This window comes from Ursus americanus, chromosome 27, assembly GCF_024610735.1.
Source record: "Ursus americanus isolate L20-20 chromosome 27, mUrsAme1.1.p, whole genome shotgun sequence".
In the NCBI taxonomy this organism is placed as follows: domain Eukaryota; kingdom Metazoa; phylum Chordata; class Mammalia; order Carnivora; family Ursidae; genus Ursus; species Ursus americanus.
The window spans coordinates 25464941-25491537 of NC_142153.1; the positions used below are offsets into that span (position 1 = coordinate 25464941).

The window sequence follows — 26597 nt, forward strand, 5'->3', positions numbered from 1 at the left end:
CTGCCTCTCTGGGCTGGTACGTGCATTCCATGCACAGACCCGTGAAAATGCCTGTCGCAGTCTGCTTACAGACAGTCCCTGGCAAACCTTTCCTCTCTTCTCTACCCTCTGTTCCAACATGAATTCTGGGAAATTATATGCCTGTCAAGGTACTGGTTAGCAAAAGACAAGCATCATTTTGGGGACTCAGAGTACCATTCTCCCTGGGTCATTGCGGGGTTTTGTTTTGTAGGGTCCCCAGGTCACAAAGACTCAATGATCCGGGCTCCTCCACTGCCATATCTGACGTCCCAACACAGTAATGTCACATCCCTCAGCGTCACCCCCCAGCACATGAAGCCCTGCTCTGGGCTGCACCCTGCCAGCCTGCCAATGGGCTCCCTTGAAACAGTGTTACCATACTTTCTCTTTCCCTTCTCTCTCCTCCTTGGCATACACATCACTGATGCAAGCCAGAGTTTTACAATCTTCTAAAAGTATGGGCTATTATCTAATGTTGAACTTAATATCACATTTATTCCTTTCTCAATGTCTGGCAAGTTTGCTACAATACTATACAGAAATGAGGCAAAGCAGCCCTAAGGATGTATTTTCTATATAGTTCTATAGATTTCTACTCCAAATTCAATGATCCCTTCCTTGACTACTAGCCTGTCCATCCCTACCACCCCACTGAAAATCATGATGCTTGAGGTTGTCTGCTCATCTCAAGACTCTCATTTCTATACGCATGATGCCTGGAGACCTGGAGAGAGGACCGCTTTACGTTGTATTTTCCCTTCTGTTTATCTGAAAGAGCGGGCCCTGAAGCCCCTGCTGATGCTTGTGCAAGTGATATGAGCTGAAGGTTTCATGGAAACATTCCTCAATGTCTAAGGATTTGATGATAAGTTGGTTCCTGTTTATACCAGTGCAAAAATATTTTGTCCAGAGTACGCATTAGTACACTAACCAGTACAAAACACATTTCTGCAGAATGGAATTCTTCATTATAAAAAAGTTTCCACTACGGTAAATTAACAGCCCAAGCCAATTACGTTATTTTCTTTTCTTTCTTTTTTTTTCTTTGCATGCTTGCAGGATTCACCTTAAAGGACTTACAGGGACGGCCGGCAAAATAAGCAGCATAAGCCAACCAGGAAATGATTTTACCACAAAGGATGTAGACAACGACAAATGTATTTGCAAATGTTCACAAATGCTCTCAGGAGGTGGGATGACTTTTCTCTCTTCCTATTTGTTTTGGCAAGGAAGAATTTCATAGAGTGAAAGGCTGGCTATTTGGACTTGAACTTGTGATGGGTGACAATGTCCACATTTCATAAATAGACTTACTAGATGTAGGGAGATTTGTTTTTCACTTTTTCAGACTGTTGAGTCTTAAGAATGTGATGTGGACCTAACAATTGTCAGCAGGCCAACTGTGTCTCTTCAGGACCTCACTCTGGCACAGAGAGAGGACATCTGATATCCAGCAAGCTCTCCTGAGCTTGTGCTCGTTGACTAGCAGATGTCAGAGCCACGCTTTAATTTCATTTTGCTTTATTAAGAAGGTTAAAAATTCAAATTGGCAACCAAAACAGTGACATAGATTCATTAGCATAGAAGGGTTTCTAATTAATAATTCATTGTGCAAACATGGAATTTCCAGTTACCTTTCTTTAAAGATTTCATTAATATACAACAAATACTTACAAACACAAAGAAACTAATTAGCCAATTTGTTTTTTTTTCTTTTTAGTACACCAAATTAAAATTAACAGTTGTCCACTTTAAATCAAGGTGTTTATGCTCATGCTCTTCTTGCTTCCTACCTTTCATATCAGACTGCTCTAAAAAAAAAAAAAAAAAGAAAAGAAAAAGAAAAAAAAAAGAAAACCACACCCAGAAGCAAGAGACTATTTTAACAGTCGCTTAAAATGGCCAGATTAGTATCCAGCAACATTTAAGAGTTCAATGACAGGGACCAAGCGCTAGAAAATTTACTCTTCCAATTTCTAAAAGTTTAAAATCAAATGGCCAGAACCAGTTAATTGTGACTGAGGCAAGAAAAAAGCTTGACAAATGCTATCAAGTGAGTTCTTAAAAATATTGAAAGACTTAAACCAGCAACAAAAATTCTGCTGACAGTACAAACGGAACGTAAAAGCAAACAGGAAGTTGGCAGGGTTTAATTTGTAGAGACCACAAATTATATTACCGAAAATTCATTCATTACTCACCCAGGAAAGAAAAAGGTAAGAGCTGTGGTCAATTTATTTGACAAATATAAGGTAACTACATAAACAAGATCTATGCTTATCATGTGTTTGCATTTCAGTTAAGAATCATTTACAGTCAAGAGAAAGGATTTATTTATGAAAATAGTTTGAAACTCCATAATTTTCATGTCTTTAAAATAATACTGAAAGAATTAGATCCATTAAAAAAAATCAGCCCTGTGGTTCTTTAGATAATATATTTATATGTATCCACATAATATATACTGGCAACACAGGTCTTCCCTATTAGCCATATTTATTTCAATAATTATTTCAATGAGAGAAAGCTATTATATTGATTGTGTAAAAGCGGCCTGTCTCCCTCCCTCATCCTTTTTGAAGCCAACAAAAAGGGGAAAAGGGGTGGGTTGGGGGGACCAAATGTAGCGAATCCTTTTTTCCCATCTGCCATTCCCACACTGAACCCAGCTGTCCACACGAGAGGGCGGTGGTTTTCAGACCACCCGTATGTCATGAGCTACTCAAGAGAGTAGGAGAAGTGCATTAATAACCAAGGAAACAATATATTTATTTACTCAAATCAAGATTTAGGGCTGGGAGTAGAAGTGGGAAAGAGACTGAGGAGAAACACACAGCCCAAGAGAGAAAGTGGAGCAGTCCCGGCTGTAAGGATGTCAGGTCCCAGCCCACGGTCTGGGTCCCTGGTAAGCCAGTCCAGTGATCAGCTAGGTTTTTGCAGGGACAGCAAATTCTGTAGTTACATCAGCCAGCAGGCTCCAAGGCAGCCAGATCTATAAATTTGCAACATTCCTGAATATTTTGAAGGATTCTGAATAACACACACAAATGTCTTATCAAATCGACGTTAATCTGAATCTGCTCAAATCATGAGTTGTAACTGGATGAAATAATCGGTCATCACAGTCCAATGTGTAAATAGAATAATATAATCATTACATCAACATATTTTTTTATTTAAAGAAAGGAGACTTCACAGATACAACTAAAGCTGTCCTGCCAACACCTGCCTAGGGGTGAGCAATGAATTCAGGTTCATTCACATTAGTTATTCATTGTACTAGGTATACAGATCAGGAGCAGTTGTTTTTACCTGTATTCTAAAAATCTTACATAAATGCCATCATAGCGTATGTGTACTTCCAACACAACGTTTCTAAGATTTATTGAGATTACGTAGATCTAGGTCATTCCTTCTTCTTGAAAACCAGGGCACGCTCCTGTTTCTAGAGAAGAGCATCAAAACCCCAAGTGTGGCCATTCAGGTGTCGATGCAGACCCCCCACCCCCTGCTGCTGAGCCAGGCAGCTCCCCTCACCTTAGTGACCACACCACGATCGCTTTCAATTCCCTTTGTGTCTCTAGGACTTAAAGATTTCCTTTTCATCTAGCTCCCCAGAGTACTTAAAATTTGGGGTCATTTAAAAACAAAAATGTCTGGTAGGAGGAGGGAAGCCCCAGTCAGTCTGGCCCACTAAGTTGCTGGAACTGGAAAGTAATCCAGTGAGAGTCATCCATCCATTCTTCAGTGTTTTGACTTATCCATGCTCCCCATTGCACTGTGGTGGTCACCATATCGGGACCAGGAAAGATATGCCAGTCATGTCTGTGGGTGACTAGTCTTCCCACACAGGGAAAACAGAGTACAACAGCCCGTAAAAACATTTGCCATATGGAACTAGGATTTAGCTTGAGTAAAGCTGGAAAACCATGGCTCTCATCTGTCAGTGGAGCACATTCTATATCCCTGAGTATTTGCATGTGTCCACTTAAAATGCACGGAATGTGACGGGGGGATTAGCCAAGTGTTTCTAACGCCACGGTGAGATACAGTTGGGGTTACCTAGTTCCTAATTCCTTCTGCGTCTTACTTTCACAGGCTGGTGGTTTGATGCGTGCGGTCCCTCCAACCTGAACGGAATGTACTACCCACAGAAGCAGAACACAAACAAGTTCAACGGTATTAAGTGGTACTACTGGAAAGGCTCAGGCTACTCGCTCAAGGCCACGACCATGATGATCCGACCAGCAGATTTCTAGATGCCCGCACACACCTGAGGAGTGATGGCCGATGATGCCATTTTCAGAGACCTGCTCCCGAAGCTCTAAAAGACAAGGCTGCACACTGAGTCCTCTCCCACCTCAGACAGGCAGCACGCGCTCGGGTGCCACAGGGATCCACGTGCCCCACTTAGACCCCGTGAACCTCCTCACTCAGACCTGCATCCCTCCTGCACCAACGCACAGCCCCGGCACTGTGACCTGGTAGAACGCCTGTGTGAAGATACATCCAAGCCTGCGGACTCAAGACTGACAACTTACAGACTCTGTTGTCACAACCAAGAATGTTGTGCCGAGTTCATCCGTAAATAACTGGAAAACAGAACACTTAGGCTATACAGTAGAGATAACCTTGGAGCTTTTTTTTCTAAGCCCTGTTTATAGATTGTGTAAATATCCATATGTCCTGAATTCAGCATCACTATCGTAATTGAAAGGAAGAAAAAAATCTCTAAGCCATAAAAATATATATTATATATTCAGGGATTTTTCTGGCAAGTGCTTATTTGCAGTTTAATATTTGGAGAAGGAAAAAACATAGTTAACGCATTTTTGCTCCTCCTCTTAGGTGCTTTAAACTTTCATTTTGAAGTCAGCTTATTTACGAATGTGTTGACAATGTAGTTTAAAGTTAATGCTCAAATATATATTTTAAGTTTAAATGATGAAAACTTCCAGGATCTCTGAAATTAATAGAAATGTGTGTTCTTTCAGTTTATATGAAGATTGTACTATTTTTTTTCCATCTGTTTCTGTTAAATATGAAGGTATTTTTAGTAATTAAATATAAATTATTAGATAATTACATTTAACCTTTATGATAATATTTTTGATTCTGTGATTTGATTCTGAAACAACCGATTGTGTCTCACGACAAGGAAAGATCTGATTTTTAATGATGAAGAAAATTATACATTTAATTTCATGACAAAGAGACTTTACTGTATTTTCCTCACTAATCTATTACAAAGGTCTTTTTTTTTTCTCTTCTAGTAAGATATATTTTAGAGAAGTAAGCTACAGTTTAGTTTGTGGTTGAAAAAACTTCTACTTAAAGCACTTACAAAGCCATACTTCTCAAGCTAGATTCACCCCTAACGTCTTTTTTTTTTAAATGTCCACCAGCAAACTAAAAGAAAGAAAGAAAGAAAGAAAGAAAGAAAGAAAGAAAGAAAGAAAGAAAGAAAGAAAGAAAGGAGAAAAGAAAGCATTTTGGAGTGCAAAACCAAAATCTGATGTTTATATTAGATTCAAATCTTTACAGAAAATTCTGAGAGCATGGATTTAAGCTCAGAGCTGCAAAACGTTAAACCCCTAGAGTTTTAACACCATTTGAAGTTTTCATAGTACAATTAACACTAATGTACATTGTAACGCTTTATAATTTGGAACAATCTCTCACGTATTTGCCTTGGAGTCAGAGGCTGCTAGGAAGCTTAGGGCCAAATTTGAAACCAGCATTTACCTCATGTCTGTCTTCACCTTATGCTGTTCTACTGCTATATTTTTTCTTTATTCCATTTTTTCTTGTGTAATTTATTTTACCGCTATATGCCCCCACCCCAACGCCATTTGAGAACACTAACATTTGCTGTATGTGTAGAGTCAATTTACGGACTCTGGAAGAGTCAGGCACGCCACTTTGTCCACCACTTCGCGTGCTTCCCCGACAAATATATTGAGTAAAGAACCTCCCCATCTTTGAATGGTCTCTCTTGTTACATTTAAGTAGGCTTTATAAATTCAACAAAGCACAGCTTTGTACCAGGTTAAAACATCATCTGAAGATATCTCTACTGCAAAAGAAGCCATAAGGCTCTGTGATGTCTTGATGACCGCACAGCAGACACTGAGGTGGAGAAGTGATAAGACGGGAAAAACTGGCAACAACATACTTGATAACCGGGTGCCCACGCCGGCAGGTGAAATGCATTTCAAAGACAAGCCACGCTGTGTTATAGAGTTACACACACTCTCTTACGACAGAGAGTAGGGGGGATTGTGTCTTTACACTTCAATTCCTTAAGTAGTATATCAAACACGGTCTTGCCAAGAAGAATGTTTTCTCTCCTTAAGAAAGTATTTATAAAGTGGAGGGAAAATCAAAATGATAATCTTAAAAAGGAAAACAAAAGCAACCCCACAACTTAGATAAATCAGTGATAAGAGGGCAGCATCCTATGCATACTCAAACAGCAAATAACACCAGCCCTGGTCACAGATAAAAACTGCCACTTCTCTTTCAGGTATTAATCTTCCAAAAGAATTAAGTGTGTCACAAACCAGTTAACTTTTTTGAAAATGAAAGCCAACATCTACACAATCCTACTTCCAATTAAGCCTGAAATTACCTATTTAATTATTACTTAATCTTTTAAAAAATTAGAACCTCCATTAAGCATTCGAAATATTTAAAATTTAAAATGCAGTAAAGTTGAAGTTGCATTTGGGAAGAGTATCAGAACGTAAGGACCGCATCATGTTGCCAGCAGGCCATGGCTTTTATACCCATCAGTTCTATCTCTACAAGCAGTAACAGCTTTATTTCTTGAAGCAGGAACAAGACATCATACCACCTCCTCAAGAATCTAGTCCTTTTTCATTTTTTGTTTTTCTCAATCCTGAGGACTTTCATAATTAAAATTCTTTAAGATTTCATTCCACAGGATTTTTTGCAGAATATTCTCACATTCCCACATTTGTTCTCACAGATGGATAAAAAAGTATTATGAAAAGCTCTATGAAAATGTGTTTTTATCTGCGAGCATAATTGGTCTTGACTTAATAAAAACTTGAGTCCATATCTATGCAAATAATAATTTCCTGAGAATTCCGAATTGTATTTACCATAATAAAATAACATCTGACTTACAGGAGCTGCAGGGAAGTAGTTAGAAAGTTCAAACGGCTCCTCGGAAATCCAGTGACCCAGTTCCAAAGACCACAGTACCTACAAGTGACACAATAAGCAGAACATTTATTATAGATTCATGAGGCTCTCAGTGGATAATAAACCACTTTGAAGATACAGCCAAAACAAAACAAAAAACCCAGCAGTGACTACACACTCTGTAGATCTGAACCAGATGTGTCTTACACACCAAAGTACCATCAGAATCTTCATGCTGCATCAATCTTATGAATAATAAATGCTTTTCTTTAAGAAAAAAGTTTCCAATGACTAGAAATCCGGGTTATTATCCTTAACTGAGGCCAAACACTAAACACCACCCCAATAACAAACATATGAAATACCTTTTTAAGAATTCCAAGTTTCCAATTTAAGAAGTCATTATAGACAATCCTCAGTAAATACCCCAGGATTTTATTAATTAAAATAAAAACCACACTTACTAGGAGAAGATAGATCATAAGCTTAAATTTAAAAAGCAGCCCTTCTGGCATGTGACTTTGTTTCTAATATGGACTCATATTTTCAGAAGTTCTCTTAAAACATTTGAAAATCCTTCCCAGGCTTTGGAAGGATAAAATGTTTCATAAACAAGCTTTCAGTATTATTATTTATTATTGTTATTTGAACCCACATATTTTAAATGATCAAAATGATGTTTTTGTTTTTAATTCAACAATGTTCAAGATTCTACAGTCATCTCTACTTGATGACCAAACTCCCGAAAATCTGTTTCTATTTCCATGCGCCAATAGAATTTTATAACAAAAATAATCAAACTGAATTACATATCCCATATTTATTTTTCATATGCAATTTCATTTCTTACATTCAGTGAATCCACTCTTTTCTAGAGTTGCTACATAAAGCTTGAGTTCGTTTTGCCGAATGACTGGGGATGATGAGGGAGTTGTCCTGTTTGCTAGTTTCTAAAATTCAGACCCATCTATGGGAGCTTGGTCTTAAATATTTCTAAGAAAAAGTGAGCATGCTGGTCGAATAAAGACAATAACGAGATACAGAATCTGAATGACAATTCTCAGCACTGGTCTGGATTCCTTTAAAATTGATGTATTTATTCACTCAACACTGTTTTCTTCATCTCACTAACCGCTTGTCTGTGAACAACGTATTGAGAGCCTACTGTGAATAAGAACCCACGCTAGGTCCCGAAAACACAAACCCAATCCCAGAGGAGTTCACCCTCTGGCAGGAGGCATGAAGGCAAACCACAAATGGTGATTTCTCAAAACAGTTCTGTGGGAACCTATAGAAGAAGCAAACTAACTCAGTCTAGGAGAATCAAGCAAGGGTCCACAGATGAGGTGACACTTTAAACGGAGTCTGAAAGGATGAGTAAGAATTCATCAGGCAAAGACAGAGTGAGGGGGGGAGAGGACATCCCCGCACAGAGAGAATGTCATGTGCCAAGGCAGGATTAAAGTGGGTTCTTTTTTTGGCTAAAGGGTGCTTTGGAAGAAGTGGTAAGAAAATTGTGTTGGTAAGATTCCTATGGTAAGGTATAGTAATACACCCTGTTTTTATCCCTGTGTGTGCAGGGGCATCAGCACATGGCAGAAGAACAATCCAGAAAAGACAGGAGAAAACTCTGAGGGTGCTGGGCCCCAGATGAGAGAATGGGAATGGAGTATAATGCAGGGCAGAGTGTCTTCACTAGAGAGAGAGAAAGTAACGAGTTGTGTTCTCAAAGACCCTAATTCCTCCCTCACTTAGATCTGTGTGTACACGAGCATTTTGTCAGTTAAGTCTCTTTTTGCTTTCCCCTGATTTTACTGGCCAACCAAGATAGAGATAGATAGATAGATAGATAGATAGATAGATAGATAGATAGATAGATATAGACAGATAATCTTCATAAGATCAATGAAAGAGGGTATGAACAAAATGGTACAGTGCCATCATGTTTCTACCTGGCTCCTTAGAGGTGGTTAAAACATTTAAGTAACACAGTGTTTGCCTTAGTTTTATCAATGTATGATATCACTTATAGAGACACACCAACAACATGTGTTGTGGTTCCCTACAAATCTGTGATTAGCCCAGGAGGTAAAATGTAAAAAGTTTCAAAATCAGGTTCATTTCAGACATGAGGCAATGTGAAAGAGTTAGGATAGTGAGAAACACAATGTACCAGTGAGAGAATCCAAGGAACCAGTCTTAAAAATGCATGTGGCATTTGAGTTCAAATGTAGTCCACATTCAAATGTCAACTGAACCTCCTGGAGAAAATTTATGTTCTCTGAGTTTGTCCCTTTCTAAATGTTATGAAAATAAAACCATAAGGCATTTATAGTAGAATTTCAGCAAGTGAATTAATAAACGAAATTTACAGGAACAGGCATCCCAGGAATTAATATTGAACAGAGATAGCAGAAAACACTGATTTGAGTGTAATGAAATCATCAAATCAGAAACATAGTGCAAGGTTTTGCTTTAGTTGTTTCATTAGCCAAAGTTATCCTTCTTTTAGTACAGTGTTCAGTATTGGGAAAATCTACTCTGCAAGATCATAGTTAAGGCTGTAAGTGAACTAAAACGTTAACCCAACATATTTCCCATCATACATGTGATAGAATAAAAATAACTAAGATGCAATTGGGTTGCATAAATACAGAGGTTCAAATCCCGTGTTTATAGCTCTTAATATGAGGGCTGAGTTATTTCAGCATCCACTGTGAATGGATATAATATTTTTGACATTTTACAACTGTTGTTCATAAAACTTGAACACTGTTGATGATTTTAAATAGGAACCACTTGTCTTATTATTAGACTCACAGCTACTGATGAGACAGATTTCCACAATGTAGGCGTGACCACGCAGTTAATTTCATACCGGGCAAAACAGAAATGGTCTTCTCTCATTTTATACACATCTCATCATTTCACTTGAACAATGTGAGTCAGTGAAGCTACAGTGAACCCAAGCCAGAAGATGGCACTGGTATTGAAAGCAAGTCGGTAATCGCATCATTTACAAGGAAGCCGACTTATGGTTAACACATAGCAAGATGAACACATCTTTATTTTCACCTTCTCCCCAAAACTCAACTAAAAGGATAGAATTAAAAAGAATGAGAAGAGTCTACAGCAGATAAAACAGGATATTTTGGAAGTTGCAAAGCAGATACATAAATGGTAAATGACTTAGAAGGGCAAAGAAGGTTCAAACTTAAGTGTCTAGAGAAAGAGGACCATAGGAAGCATCCAATTCCCTCCACAGATTCGCCAAAAGGCAAAGAATTTGGTGGTACTGGATACCTCTGAAGAAGGGGTATAGGAGAAGGGTCAAAAGGAGACATTTCCTACCCCCTAACCCACCCTCCCCTGGAATAAGACAAAAGGAAAGTCAGATAGGCTGTTCTAAGAGCAATGGTGGAAAGCACTAGGGAAAACTTCTCCAGCTTTCCCCCTGGGACTCCAGCCATTCTTTCCTGGGGACACAGATCAGCCCAGCAGAAAAAAGACATACAAATACTAAAGCTTGGATCTCAAACACCTCCATTCACATCAAATTATCTATACACCACTCAGGTAGGCAGAGTTTCAGTCAGCTTTTCAAAGCCTCATTATTGAACATGACTTTATGCCTATTTGATAAAAGCCTCTAGCTTGAAAACATAGACCAAACCAAACAAGAATGGAATTCCTGGGATTGTAGCGATGGGAAGTCCCTGGCTAACAGCAGTTCTGCAGACCGAGAACCAGTCTCAAGGGGGAAGAGAAGAAATGGCCTCATGGGTGGTGTCTCTAAGAAAAAATAAATGAGATTGCAAGATAATATGAAGTGGAGACAGATTTGAGAGAATAATTATAATGCTTTTAGAAATTTTTGCAGTCAGTTGGTGATAGCTGCATAGAAAACTAAGCAATCAAAATCATTGTCAATGACTAGCTCAGGAAAACCAACAAACACAAATTACCAGAGATGAATCATAGCGTATTACATGGCTCAGTTCAAATAGCATCCACATACTCATTCGTGTGTGTGTGTGTGTGTGTGTGTGTGTGCACATGAATGTGTGTTTATATGCATATACAAAATGTTAAACAAAAATTGTAACCACGTTGAGTAGACTGGGGAACAGAAGAGTAGATAGAACTGAAAGGCAGCCATACAGTCATATTTTGATCTTCCACAGAAGGAATTCTACAATGTCTCAAAGTGAATTTTTAAAAAATGGCAAGAAAACCATTTTATTTAGAAATATGCAGGTAACATATCAGAAGGCTACCTTAGGAGCGAAATATCCAGGCTGGGAAACAACAGGGCAGGAGGTGCCATTTTTTATTATAAAGCCTCATAAATTATACTTGCTTTTTAAAAACACTTTATTTTGGATAATTTTAGACTTATAGTAGAGAGAGTTCTCATTTAACCATCACCTAGATTTCTTTATTGTGTGATTATCCAACTTAACTTCGCTCTTCTATTTCAAAAGTGCTCTGCAACTTGAACCAGCTTGTTGATATCTACAAGAAAATCTTGCTGAGCCTGTAATTGGAACTAAGTTGAATCTATAGATCAAAATGGGGAGAACCAAAGAGAAAGACAAATACCATCTGATTTCACTTACATGTGGAATCTAAAAAACAAAACAAACAAACAAAACAGAAACAGACTCCTACATACAGAGAGCAATCCGGTGGTTGCCAGAGGGGAACAGAGTAAGTGGATGGCAAAATAGGAGAAGAGGAGTAAAAGGTAGAAATATCCAGTTATAAAATAAATAAGATACTGGATCCAATGTACAGCGTAGGGAATAGAGTTAATATGTAACAACTTTGTATAGTGGCAGAGAGTAGCTAGACTTACCATGGTGACCACTTCCTAATGTATATAAATGTTGAATCACATTGTTGTAAACCTGAAACTCATATAACATTGTATGTCAACTATACTTCAAGAAAAAATTGGGGGGGGGGGGGCTGACAGCTTAAAAAGTACCCATTTTCCTAATTCATGAACATAGTATCCCTCTCTTTTTATTTAGGTCTTTGATTTCTTTCATAGAGTTTTGCTGTTTTCAGCATGCAGATCCTGTAAATATTTTGTCAGGATTTAAATATTTTAATTTCTGTGGATGCTAATATAAACGGCATTTAAAGAAAATCAGAATTCCAGTTGTTTATTGCTAGTACACAGAAATACAACTGAATTTTGTATATTGACCTCGTACCCTGTATCCTTGCTGAACTCACTAGTTGTGGGAGATTTTTGTAGATTTGTTGATGTTTTCTGTGTAGACAATCATGTCTTCTGTGAATAAACAGTTTTATTTACTCCTTTCCCAATCTGTGCGCATACTTTTTTTAAGTTCCCTTATTGCACTAAGATTCCCAATACAACGCAGAAGAGAAACAGTAACAGCTTGCAATTGCTTGAACTCCTTTGTGAGGCAGATTAATTTGATTTATAACAAACAAAACCAAACCGAAACATAACAGGATAGCATAAATCCAAAGTGTTTCTGGGTATAAATGAATATACCTATAGAAAGCACAATGTTTCTCTGTTTTATTTTTAAATTTGAGAAGTTTATACTACTATCTAGTACTAGTCCTGGCTAGTGGTCCTGGTGCTTTTACTAACTGCTTCAACTTTTTATTCCCCAAAGAATAATTAGAAAACTCAGAGTGATCACAAGTACTATAGCTCAAGATCAGTAAATGATACTTTCTAAACCAGAACCAATCAAATTAATTTCTCTTAACATTCTCCTTCATTTCCTTCTTTGTGGGAAACAACAACAATATTCTTTGTGTATGAAAGACTTCAGATTGTTCAACATATCTGCTGATTAAAATCAAATCTGACGGTCAGAAACTTATGCCTCGGGTTTAACCTGTGGGAATCTAGTTAATTTCAAATAGTTCAAAATTATACTTCATTCTCTACTTTAATCACAAGAAGAGATTGTCCTACCCATTCTTGCCCCCACCAACTGTGGTAGAAAACTTAGTTGTAAGAGTTTATGGAGGTATAAAAACATACACTCAGCATTTGCAAATCTCTTCTTATAGATGAGGAACAAAAACAGTAATTAATTTTTTTGCTATTTTAAGCTTACAAGAAGACAATACAAATTAAATGACAAATATTTTTCTTATCAGATTTTATAGATTCTTTGTCTCAGTTATAAGAGTAATTAATTTGTTCAAACAACACCTTAAGAGAATTTGCTACTATGTACATTGTTTAGACTTTTCCTACCAGGAGAATAATGTTTGTGATTCTTCCACAACTACATACTATCGGATACTGGTTAACACCACAGAATCCTGGCAACTGGGTTAAACCAATCTCCATCTCTCTGTGGCTGTGTAACAAGAGGCAAGTTAGTTAACCTTTCTGTCACATGAAAACATCAGACGTCATTATAAATGATAAAAGGACCATGTAGCTAAAGAAATAGTAGTGGCAATGAAGCTATTTCTAGGTTACACTTCAGGATTAAAAAGTTGGGGTTATCTTTTCCGAAAAGGCCAACTTGGACTGGCAGAGTTTCAAGGCAATATTTGTTCCAAAATAAGCCACTCCTCTGCATTTTCAACACATCTCAGAACATCAGGAAATGCTTATATGATTCCATAAAGTTATTTAAAACTACAAACCCATTCCGTAGATGTAATGCCTCTCTCAATGAGGCAATTTTCCATAGATGATTTTTAAAAATTGAGTTGAAATTCTCATAATACACAAGTAACCATGTTAAAGCGTCCAGTTCAGTGGCATTTGGTATATTCACCATGCATGCCACCACGCCACTTCTTTCTGGTTTTAAAACATCTTAATCATTCCAGGAGTGTACCCCATACCCGCCAAGTAACCACCCCTCTTCCCCTCACTGCTCCGCTCCACTCCACCCCTGACAACTGCTAATCAGCTGGCTGTCTCTGCAGACTTGCCTGTTCCACAGAAACCGCAGCAGAGGAATCAGACAATGTGAGACCTTTTGTGTCTGGTTTCTTTCTCTTAGCATAACGTTTCCAAGGTCCATCCAAGTTATGATTTGAATGATGGCTAGGGATAAGTGTCAGAAATGCTTGTTGAATAACAGTAACTGATACTTATGGAGTGCTTACTGAGCACTTTATTGAGATGACCTTTTAGTCGTTTCACAGATAAGGAAACTGAGGCTTAGGGAGTATAGCTGCCTTACTGGTCACACGGCCAGTGAGTGGCAAGGTTAACATTAAAACTCACAGTCTTATCCATTAACCTTTCAGAAACATGTAAAGTGGTGTGCAGCCACAGAATAAAGATATCCACCTTTAAGGTAGCAGAAGATAAAAACACTCTCCAGGCTATCTCTAGAAGTAGATGCCAGAGAGAATATGGGCTATGAATTGAGGAAAGGCTGAATTCAAATTCAAAACTCACCCATTTTCAAGCACTGTGACTGTAAGCAACTTACTGAAACTGCTAAAGTCTCCATGTCCACAAAGGACACAAAAGAGTCTTGTACTAACACACTGAGAGTCTAAGTAAGTCTCCTGCCAGGATGGCCCCTGTCCTTACATCTTCTGTGTGACTACCATCCCCTGGAAGCAGCCCCATCTCCCCCTCCACATATGGCTAGTTGGTCTCTAGAACCTTCCAACCTAGCGCATGGTCCTAGGGCCAGCAACCTGCACATCACCTGGGACCTGGGAGCCAGTGAAGAAGCTTAGGACCAAGACCTACTGAAACATAATCTGCATTTAATAAGATCTCCAGGGGATTCATACGTGATTAAGTGTTTAAAAAGCACTGCTCTGGCTGTCTCAAAAAAGTGGCAGGAAACCAAAATCTTAATACAACCTATTTAACCAAGACAGATAAAATAAGCAATAAAGTACTAAAAATAAGTAGTTAAGAACTCTTTTTCCTTTTTAAGAGATATTAACTGACGGAGACTGGATACCAACAGTAAGAGGAAAAGGATGGCGTACATTGACATATGCTCAAATATTCTTACTAAAACGTTTAGCTGCATAGTATATGGGCATTTATGTGAGATTTGTGCTGCTTGTACTTTAATCTTTTCAGCCAGAAAAAATGAAAATGGATTATTCTTGGATTTTAGAGCTTAACGGCCCACTATTAGCTACTTTTTACATATTGCTAAGCAAAGACAGGGTGACCCAGCATTTCACCAGCAAACTTACATGAGAAGTCCAAATATCTTTATAAATAACACAAGCTCGTGCTTTTCTTATCAAAAGGAAAACAAAGAAATAAATATAACACATTCCAATGTAACTAAAACAAACATCAGAAACATCACTTTACTGTATGAAAACACAGTAGGAATTATTATTACCATTATAGACAATAAGCCAAATATTATGGCTACTCAGAGCAATCACTGTTTATTCTTTCTGTGAATTTGAGTTATAAAGGTTTTTTTTTTTTTAAATGAGCATCAGGTCGTCTTATTTTCAATGAGTTTTAACAAGAAAATCATGAACTACATGGATACCTCATAATATATAATGATGCACAATGTTTTTATATGACATTGTTAGCTCATCAGAGGCAAAAACAAATTCTGAGGTTTCTTAAAGAAATAAATATGTTTAGTCATGTACCTACGTGCTTATTCCTTCCACAAGTAATTAAGTGTTGTGTTCCAGCTCCGTCCTGGGTCCTGGGCCAGGTGAGACACGACATGCATGGTCTCTGCCCTCAAAGAGCTTGTAATTGCTAAGTATCCAGGGTCTGTTAAAGAGTTTCTGCTTCTCTGTTCGAAACTTTATTTTGCCCTAGTCTTTCGTGCCAAGGAGGGTATGGCTATGTCTAAGTAAGCTTTACCACCAAAAGATTCTGTTTACAATTTAACAATTGAAACAAATGCTCCACTACAATAAAGTGTACATGACAGGTCAGAAATACTTGAAGGTCAAACAATACAAACTTCCAATTACAAAATAAATAATTAATGGAGATATAACGTACAGCATGGCGACTATTTGAAAATCGCTAAAAGAACAGATCTTAAAAGTTCTCATCACAAGAAAAAAAATTTTTATGACTGTGTATGGTGACGGACGTTAGGTAGATGGTAATCGTTTCATAACATACAAATATCGAGTCGTTATGTTGTATGCCTGAAACTAATACAATGTTATGTCAATTACACCTCAATTAAAAAATTGTGAATAACATTAAGTATGTGTATACTATTCTTCCTTGTTTTATTATTATCTAACAAAGCCAAAATCAAAAAGAATTATATAAGGAGGGTGCTTGGCTGGCTCAGTCAGTAGAACATGTGACTCTTGATCCCAAGGGTGTAAGCTTGAGCCCCATGATGGGTGTAGAGATTACTTAAAAATAAAATCGTAAAAAAAAAAAAAAAGAATTATGCAAAACACAACGCGGTGGAGAGGTGTTTCTCTATGCACTGAAGGACACTCTCCAGTGGTGAGAAGAAAAACCAGCTTGAAAGAACTAAGAAATAGATCCATCATGCACCTCAAGCAAGCTGTTATTTCAGTTGACAAAACCACTTTTAGTTACATATTTATCATTCTCTTGTAAAGAAAAGCCTAAAAGGTTTCCTGTAGAGAACATTCCAGGGCAATGAATTTTAGGAGAAATGTATTGTGGGGATCATACATAAAAAGTATCAGGTAGCAAAATGTACAACGTTGTCAACTATAGTTTTGAAGAATGTATGACAGTTGTCTAAAATCCTGTTATTCCTTACATCAGCTCTCCTCAAAACCTAGTATTATCACTAAAGCCTAATTCACAGAGGTACTTAGGCAGACACAGAGTTCAAGTGTGCTGTTCTTTGGCAACCTATTTTAACTTGGGTATAGAGCTTAGAAACCTGAAAGAATGGACAGCTAACAATGTCCCCAAAATTACTGATAGATACCTAAAATGATATGTAAATGACAGCTGAAAACTATGTTCAAAAAGTCCCAGAGGTTTTGGATACCAGCCCTTTGTCTGAAATGTCATTTGTAAATATCTTCTCCCATTCCGTGGATTGCCTCTTACTTTTGTTGACTGTTTCCTTTGATCAAACTCAACGCCCAAAAAACAAATAATCCAGTCAAGAAATGGGCAGAAGACATGAACAGACACTTCTCCAAAGAAGACATACAAATGGCTAACAGGCACATGAAAAAATGCTCAACATCATTAGCTATCAGGGAAACAGAAATCAAAACCACATTGAGATACCACCTCACACCAATCAGAATGGCTAAAATTAGCAAGTCAGGAAATGACAGATGTTGGAGAGGATGTAGAGTAAGGGGAACCCTCTTACACTCTTGGTGGGAATGCAAGTTAGTGCAGCCCCTCTGGAAAACAGTATGGAGCGTCCTCAAGATGTTAAAAATAGAGCCACCCTACCACCCAGCAATTGCACTACGGGGTATTTACCCCAAAGATACAGACGTAGTGAAAAGAAGGGGCACATGCACCCCAATGTTCACAGCAATGTCCACAATAGCCAAACTGTGGAAGGTGCCGAGATGCCCTTCAACAGACGAATGGATAAAGAAGATGTGGTCCACATATACAATGGAATATTACTCAGCCATCAGAAAGGATGAATACCTACATCGACTACATTTACATCGACACGGATGGAACTAGAGGGTATTATGCTAAGTGAAATAAGTCAAGCAGAGAAAGACAATTATCATATGGTTTCACTTATATGTAGAACATAAGGAATAGCACGAAGGACCACAGGCAAGGGAGGGAAAACTGAAGGGGAAGAAATCAGACAGGGGGACGAACCATGAGAGACTCTGGACTCTAGGAAACAAACTGAGGGTTTCAGAGGGGAGGGGAGTGGGAGGATGGGGTAACAGGATGATGGGTATTAAGGAGGGCACGTGTTGTGATGAGCACTGGGTGTCATACGCAACTAATGAATCGTTGAAAAAAGTACATCAAAAAGTAATGATGTACTACTATATGTTGGCTAATCGAACATTAAAAAAAAAAAAAAAGACTACACTTACTATGATGAGAGAAAAAAAAAAGTCCCAGAAAATCAAATCATGGTTGCATTTTTCTGATGAGACCTGAAGTTAAGATATTCTGTGTTGTTACTGCAAATAAAAATGGTTTCATTGAGTGTCAGATTGAGCACAAGTGACAACTGAGGAGCTCAACGGAAAGCTGCAGAAGGGACGTGTCAAAGATGCACCTGTAGGTACAGCTGGAATTTTTTCTAAAAATGAGCTCTGAATTTGTGACACAACTCCACATGAACTTAGGGGAGGTCCTACAGTCCTCAGTCACAAGGCGAGAAGGAGATCATTTGAGGTTTAAAAAAAATTAAGAACTAGCCTCAGATGCACCAAGTTAAACAAAATAAAACCAGTGTGGTCCCCGGAGGCCAGAATTTTGAAAGGGACGGGCAGCAACAAGTACCAAAGCCGAATCTCTTGATTTGATCATTCGCAGCCTCGTGCATTTAAATTGTTTGCCAAATACGGCACCTTTTGCTCCACCTCCTCACCGCCTGATCTTTCTTGGTCTCCCTTGCTTGATCCTCCTCCTCCTTCTGGACTTTAAAATGTTGGCACAGCCCAGGGCTCTGTGCTAAACTTTGCTTCTCTCCTCCTTGTATACTCATCTCCTAGATACCATGGCTTGAAGTTCCATCTATGCACAAATGGTTCCCAAAGGAATATTTACAGTCCTAACCTTTGCTCTGAACACATGTGCATGCACACACATACACACACACACACGTACACACACACGCACACACTTAATGTGATGGCTTTACTTGAACATCTAATAGGGATCTCACACCCAATATGTGTAGATCAGAATTTTTTATTGTACCCCCCACCTGCAAACATTTTTCTCCCCCAGGACCTCCTGCCTCAGTAAATGCCACCACCATCTACCCTCAGGCGGATGTAAAAAATTTAGGGAGGGGCCGTCTTGACTTCTCTACTGATACATGTCACGTGTTACGAAATCCTGTTAGATCTCCTAAAAAACACACCAGTCCGATCTCTTCTCTCCACCTATCTGCCACTATGCTAGTCATGGCCATTCTAATTTCTGACCTCGGTGATCATAACTGCCTTCTTCTGGTCACTCTGCTTACTCTTACCTTCCTGCCATCCATTCTCTACACAGAAGCCAGAGAGATCAAAGCCTGTCACTCTCTAGCTCAAATACTCCAGTGGTTCCCCGAACTACTGATCGTGACCTCCATGCTCCCTGGTTGCTAATAGCCTCTCCAAATACCTATCCTCCTTCTCCTCACTCAAAGTGCCTCAGGGCTTTCTTTCCCATACAAAGTCTCAGTTTCAAGACCCACGCACTTACTTTTTTGGGTCAGGCGTATTAATTAGATTCTGTCTAGCCCCTTTACAAAATTAAAGAACAAATTATTGGTGTATAGACATGAATTCCCAAAATGATGATGGAATCTCATTCATATTACAGTCAACGGTTGTGTCCAGAGTGACCTCACAGACTTCTCACACTCAAAAACAGCTCTCCTTTAAACTCCACTACAAGTCATCCTAGATAACGATCACAGTCCTGTTCACAAGTCTTCTCAAATGGTCTCATGAAGGGCAACACCAAAGCCCTCCATTTTCCAGGGCAATCACTTTCTCCTATCTGTCCTCAACCATGAGTCCCCATGGAACTAGGAAAGCACAGTGCCTCCAGGGTGGAAAAACCACACCCGAGGAATTGCCAGGATGAACCAAAGGGATGGCAGGGAGGACGGAGGATCCGAGTGCGACCACCTATGGCCTGAGTGCCAAGGAGTTTCTACTGCAACTTGCCTGAGGCTCTGCGGAGGAAGAGAGTGGGCATTTTTTAGGAACTATCTCAGTGAAAGGAGCAACATGCTATAAGCCATATGTTCCTCCACAAATGGAATCCATTATTTTAATAATGAAAGTTTATAAATTAGGTGTACTTTGAGATGACCATTTACAGTCACTGCCTTAGGACAATGCCTTCATCAAGACTGTTTCAAAGATCTGCATTCAAGTCAGACAGGCTATTTTTTCTAGTATCTCCATCACTAAACACAAATGCAAAATTTGTGCACTAAACACTATTACAAAACAAACAGGGTCCTTCTCTATTGTAAAAATGTTCTGTAAGGACTCAATGAGACAGTGGGTATGAAAACATTTTTTAAAGTGGAAGTACTTTGTCAAGGTATAATTATCTGTGGCACAGTAAGAAGGACTCTGGAATCAAGCCAATGTGGATTCAAAGAAACAAACAGAAGACCTCAGTCAGCTTGGTATTCTAAGTGCCTAGCATGTGGCTGCAGCAGACAAATGTTTGCTAGAGAGAACTTAAGCCAACAGCTCAAAAACCTAGTGATAAATGTGGTACACCAAGCATATTTGGCTTAAACATTATTCTTAGAATGTGTTCAGAAGTTAAGGTTGGGGCGCCTGGGTGGCTCAGTCATTAAGTGTCTGCCTTTGGTTCAGGGTGTGATCTCAGAATCCTGGGATCGAGCCCCACATCAGTCTCCTCCTCTGAGAGCCTGCTTCTTCCTCTCCCACTCCCCTGGTGTGTTCCCTCTCTCTCTGGCTGTCTCTCTCTGTGAAATTAAAAAAAAAAAAATCTTAAAAACAAAAAAGAAGTTAAGGTTAAAAAGAGAAAAAGAATGGTGTTCAAGATGATACTCTTTAGTCCTGGGAAGACAGCGTGATGGACTAGAACACCAGTGACAATCCTAGCTTCCAGGCCTGGTTCTGCCACTGGTTATAATTCTAGGACAGCGACTTAGCCCTCTTCACTCGCCAACGAGAGGTACAGGCTGCACGCACCACAGGCTTCATTCTAACTCTGACATTTGATTCTATGTTCACACCGATTAAATCAGACTCACCACTTACTGAATACAGTGTGAGAAAGCCAAAACTGCATCACATCATTTCAAGAAAATTAACTCATTATGACATCATTCTTTGATTTATGAAGCACTTGATTATGAAGTGTTTTTTATTCTTTTGTTAACAGTTAAAGTGTCTTGAAATTTGTCTGTAGAACTGACCAAACTCCATACTTGCATTTACAACTGATTTAACTTTCAGACTCTATATCAAGCCTTATTCCTAAACTATTCAGAATTAACATGCTTTGACCTGAATATAGGCTGAATCACTCCTCGCTGCTAGGCGGTGTCTTTCAAGCAGAGAAGGAGCTTTATGTAACAGGAGCCAGAAGGAAGAAGTCTCGGTCACAGGGCATTCTGCTAGCTTTCAGTGAACACAAAGCAGTGTAAAGGTAAAGCAGAATCGTAGATAAGTCAGGAGAGAATGGAGGAAACACCAAATAGGTGAAAGTTAGAAGACAGGGTCTCTAAAGATTTCAACTAGCACTATACTTAAACACAATATAACAAAAAAGCTTTGGTCTACAGGGATCCTTTGGTCAAATCAATTTCTTTATTTTTCTGTTGTGTTACTTCCTGTCTCCCACGAATAGGAAACAGAGCAACTCCCGACACGGTTTTCTATTTCTCTGTATCTGCCAGACAATTTAGTCATGAAGCAGGAAAAACACAAGTCATTCTCTCTGCTGAAAACAGCAGGGTTAACAATGAAAGTAGGAACTGCTGTAAACACGTACAAATTGCCAACATGGTTTTCAGAAAAAAAAAAATTTTTTTAATAAAAATTCAAACTGAATTTTGTTATAAAATCACCATAATTTTTTTGATATGACTAACTGGGCCACATACAACCATCTAATTTTGAAGAACTGCTAGAAGCCTCCTTTACAAGCAATTTCCAAAGAATACCACACAAACCCTGAAATAAAAACATTCTCAGTAATGTTTTTCTTGGAGGCAACCTTATATAGCTAGCCAAAAGGAATATTTTAAGAATCCCCCAAATTGCATTGGGGACAAGGAAAAAGGAGGGGGACCACAGAGAGAGAGAGAGAGAGACAGTCGTTCCTTTACACAAAGACAATGTGGTCCTTGAAGTGTATCATATGGACACTTCAAATCTTGGCCCTAAAATATGGAATTCATATCTAAAAGCATACACAAGCTGCAGATGAACATTAAATTGTGTACTGAGCTTTAGACATTATCTCGCTTGGCTCTATAAGTGACAAGGGCAACTATTCTCTCTCAAAAGGGTTTATTATGCATGAGTTCGAGCCCCACGTTAGACGTAGAGATTAAAGAAAAAAAAGTTCATCATGTTTGTGCAATTGCATTTTTTAGAAAATTAAAGGAAGGAGGCCAGGCAAGAAGCAATTATCTTTGTCTTATTTAAGTGAGATAAACAGGGAAAGAGATTCAGTTCATTTCTAAACTTTTTTTTTTCTTAAGAGTGCAAGTCAGCAATAATCTATTAAAATCAATAAACACGCAACACCAGTGAGAGGAAACATTTGGCAGACATCACAAGTATATCACGAATACACAAACAGGTCCTTTACGCCACAGTAGATCTGGTCCTTTTCAATTTCCCAGGAATTGGTACTTCTCACAAGTAATGAAAAAATGTTTAGGCATCACTGGCAAAGCATTGCCTGTAGTGGCTTTCATAGAAAGATACTAATGCCAAAACTATCACTCTTAAAATCTGAGAGTGAAGCAACAGAACTCTGATGGTTTTGGAGAAGGTTAAAATATATGAAAATCGGTACTATGGTGGCTTTTACAGAAGTGGGGTTTCCAATATACAGAATTACCTCCAGATACCCAAGGGGTACTCTCCTTACGTCCCTCAAAGAATGAATGCCGCATACTTCCTGTTGCCCACCCAGACCCCACCATGTCTCCCTCTCATGCTCGCCGGGGGTCCCCCAGTCAGACCCCACTGACTCTCTTCTCCCACGCGCCTGCCCCACTCACGAGCCCTCCTGGTCATTCCTCAGACTAGCAAGGACAGAACGGACAGCCCACCGCAAAGTTCTCACTCGTCCGGAGAAAAAGTATCTTTTTTAAATTGTAGGGTTAATGCATTCTGTGGACAAAACTGGTGACAGTAGACAGTGTGTGATTCTCATAGCTCCTTGGGGAAGATGATGCATTGTCATTTCTGTTGTAAAGCTAACATTTATTAAGTTCTTACTTCCTGCCAATCACTGATGTGAGCACTGTGCATGTTTAACACTTAGCTTTCACACAATCCTGCGAAGGACGCACGGTCCTCGGCTCCGTGTCACAAACAGGGAACCACAGCTCAGTGAGGAGGCATACCATTCTCAGACCCAGGCAGCTGAACGAAGTCTATACCCATTTTATGTGGGGATGGAGGTTAATGTTCAGCCTGTGAAATCTCGGGATCTGGGACCAGCCATGGAACTTGGCATTGGACTCTTCTGTACTCAATTATTTTTCCTGTTGTTTCATGTTATCATCCTACTGTTAAAACGTCAGAAGCCTAGATCTTGTGTTATACTTTTGTGGTTCTATTTCAAAATACCCTTCATGTAAATGTAGCACCAATCTGGACTTTGTAAATGGTGACGATACTATGACAGAAATACACGGGGACCTCCAGACAGAGCATATACATATGTATTTATGGATGTGTCTTTTCAGGGTAGTTATTTAAATGCTAATATCCTTCTCGTTCCTATTCTCTCTGAATAACTATTTGTTGATTTGGGTCTTCCCAGTAGGAGCCAATATAAAATATATGAACCTGTCAGAAGTCTTTTTTATAGAAGAGATCGCCTTAATCAGGGGTTTAGTATGGGAAAAATAATATTAAATTTTCAAGCAGCGGCTTTACCACTATTTAAAATCACTATACTGGTATATTCAATGTGTTATTTAAAAATATTAACTGATTGCTTTCACGCACCATCTTGCTAGTGTAAAAACCTTGAAGAAGGCTCTCAGGGTTCAGCATTCTTACAGCTGTCTCAGTCCAGTCTTTGCTCTTGTCTTAGAGTCCACACAGCTGGTCCTCCCTCTCCAGGCTAGCTCAGATCCCCACCAGCATCACCCAGTAAGCATGAAGGAACAGGAACAGCTTCAAAATAGTTAGAGACCCAAGGCAATCTATTTTATACTTTTTGTAGGCATTTCTTCACCTTTTTCCTTAATGTTCTCTATTTCTCAACTGTCTTTCTTCTTGTTTATAATCAACAAAGTCAGTTCTGAAGACAAGAAGTCCTAAATAAATGTATTGGCAGAGCTGGTTCCTTCCGGACACTCTAAGGGAGAATCTGGTCCAAGATTCCCTTGGCTGCTGGAAGTCCTTGGCGTTCCTTGGCTTGTAGATACCTCACTTCAAGCTCTGCCTCTTCACGTGGCCAACTACCTTCTGCGTCCTTCTAAGCTTTCTTGAAGCTTATCCTGAGAGAATTCATACCTATTAAAAGTGATCAACCTGGGAGCGCCTGGGTGGCTCAGTTGTTAAGCGGCTGCCTTCGGCTCAGGGCGTGATCCCAGAGTCCTGGGATCGAGCCCCACATCCGGCTCCACTAGGAGCCTGCTTCTTCCTCTCCCTCTGCACCTCCCCCCTGCTTGTGTTCCCTCTCTCGCTGGCTGGCTCTCTGTCAAATAAATAAATAAAATCTTAAAAAAAAAGAGTCATCATCCTGGGGTACAGTGAAGTAGATAATATGGTGCTTATGGAATTAATACATTTGTACTTATGGGATTGCAGAATGATGAACCCCCTAGAAGCTGTCCACAGCTGAGCCCCAGACTCTGTGACTATGTTACCTTCTATGGTGAAAGGAACATTGCCAATGCAATGAAGTTAGGGACCTTGAGATGGGGAGCTATCCTGGATTATCCAGGTTGGCCCCATGAGAACACAAAGGTCCTTATAAGTGAAAGACAGAGGCAAGAAATCAGAGGAGGTGTGACAAGAGAAGCAGAAGTCACAAGGATGTAATTGCTGCCAGGGGCCACAAGCCAAGGAATGCAGGTGGCCTTTAAAGCTGGAAAAGGCAGGAAACAGACTCTCCCCTAGAGGTTCTGGAAGGAATAGGGCCCTGACAACACCTGGGCTTGAGCCCAGTGAAACCTATTTTGGACTCTTGACCTCCAAAAACCATAAGAGAATAAATTTGTGCTCCGTTTAAGCCAATAAATTTGTGGCAATCTGTTACAGCAGTCATAGGAAGGGAACAGAGTACCATGGACTCCTCAGAAGAGATTATTCAAGGTGGCGCCACCTTGTGCTTATCTAAGAGAACTGCTTCCAGCTGAGTTGGCTGAGCATCTTGGCAAGGATCCACGCGTGACATGTGGGCTCCGGGTGCTACAAACACTTGGTACCCCGCTAGTCGGAGCCAGAGGGAGCAGAGGTCACTGCATTAAACTGGCAGGGTCCCTTATGCCGGATTCATGGTTCAGATACTCCTGGTGCTGGGATGGGATGTGCCGTCTTGGCCACATCTTGTCTTGGCCCTGGTTTCTCTTACAGGTACATGACGTCAGCCTTGGTGCACAGGATGAACAGGCAGCCCGTACTAATGTATTCCTCTTTAATCATAAAGAATCTTTGTTAAACCATCTTTGTAACAACTTTTTTATGGCTGCTCAAGTCAACAGCACCGGCACTATCCACTAACTCCTTCCCCTCACACCCTGCAGCCTCTCCACGGGAAAGCCACTGAACTCCGCCTCACGGTACTGTCCAAATCAGAGCATGTCTCACCACCCAGTCCAAGCTGTGGTTTTCTCTCACTGGAAAACTAAGGAAACAGTTTGCCAGCAGGCTCCCTGATGCTACTCCTTCTTCCCCACAGTGAGCTCTGCATGTAGCAGCCACCATCCTCTGAAAAACACAGCTTGGAGCATCTCACTCCCTGGACAGAAACTTTCTGATAGCTCATGATGACACAGGAATATTAACCAAACACTACCACGGCCAAGCTTCCCTTCACCCACTGGCTCTCTTGTCTCATCTTCTACTTTTTCTCTTGGTAAGCCCCAACCAAGCCTTCTTATTATTCCTCAAACGTACTGATCCTGCCTTCAGGATCCCACCCTCACTGTAGCAGTCAGTGCCTTGAAGACTGGACCTGGAGTGCTGACTTTATAGGAGCTGTCTAGGAACTCCAGCAGCCCAACACCTGGAGGGCCGGGGGTTCTGTGGGAGGAGGGGTTACAGCTGGCGGGAGTGGAGCCTGGGCAGCCCTGCAAAGGGAGAAGAGGACTATCCTATCCTGAGGTCAGGTGGTTCACCAGCAGGGAGTCCACGATGCATGAGAGTCATCCAAGTTGTGGCAAGAATTACGGTTATCTTTATTTATTTATTTGACAGAAAGAGGGAGAGAGTGAAAGCGGGGCGAGGGGCAGATGGGGAGGAAGAGAAAGAGGGAAAGAATCCCAAGCAAGCTCCTCACTGAGTGCAGAGCCTGACATGGGGCTTGATTTTAAAACCAAGATCATGACCTGAGCGGGAACCAAGAGTCG

The 26597-nt window shown here is 39.7% G+C and overlaps 2 protein-coding genes across 6 annotated transcripts in view; one reads left to right on the forward strand and one right to left on the reverse strand.

The window, feature by feature from the left end:
- ANGPT2 (angiopoietin 2) overlaps positions 1-5509 on the forward strand; it is a 54887-nt gene extending 49378 nt beyond the window's left edge. For both annotated transcript variants that reach the window (XM_045810846.2, XM_045810847.2), the window contains exons 8-9: positions 1081-1211; positions 4120-5509. In XM_045810846.2, the coding sequence (XP_045666802.2) occupies positions 1081-1211; positions 4120-4280 (292 nt within the window). In that variant the 3' untranslated portion in view covers positions 4281-5509. The remainder of the gene's footprint in view (positions 1-1080; positions 1212-4119) is intronic.
- The window catches only part of MCPH1 (microcephalin 1), a 242014-nt gene that overhangs the window by 122871 nt on the left and 92546 nt on the right, over positions 1-26597 (reverse strand). For all 4 annotated transcript variants that reach the window (XR_015721989.1, XR_015721988.1, XM_087856471.1 and 1 more), the window contains exon 12: positions 7174-7251. Coding sequence is in view for 2 of the 4 variants with exons in the window: in XM_087856471.1 (XP_087712597.1) it covers positions 7174-7251 (78 nt within the window). In the remaining 2 variants the exon portion in view is untranslated. The remainder of the gene's footprint in view (positions 1-7173; positions 7252-26597) is intronic.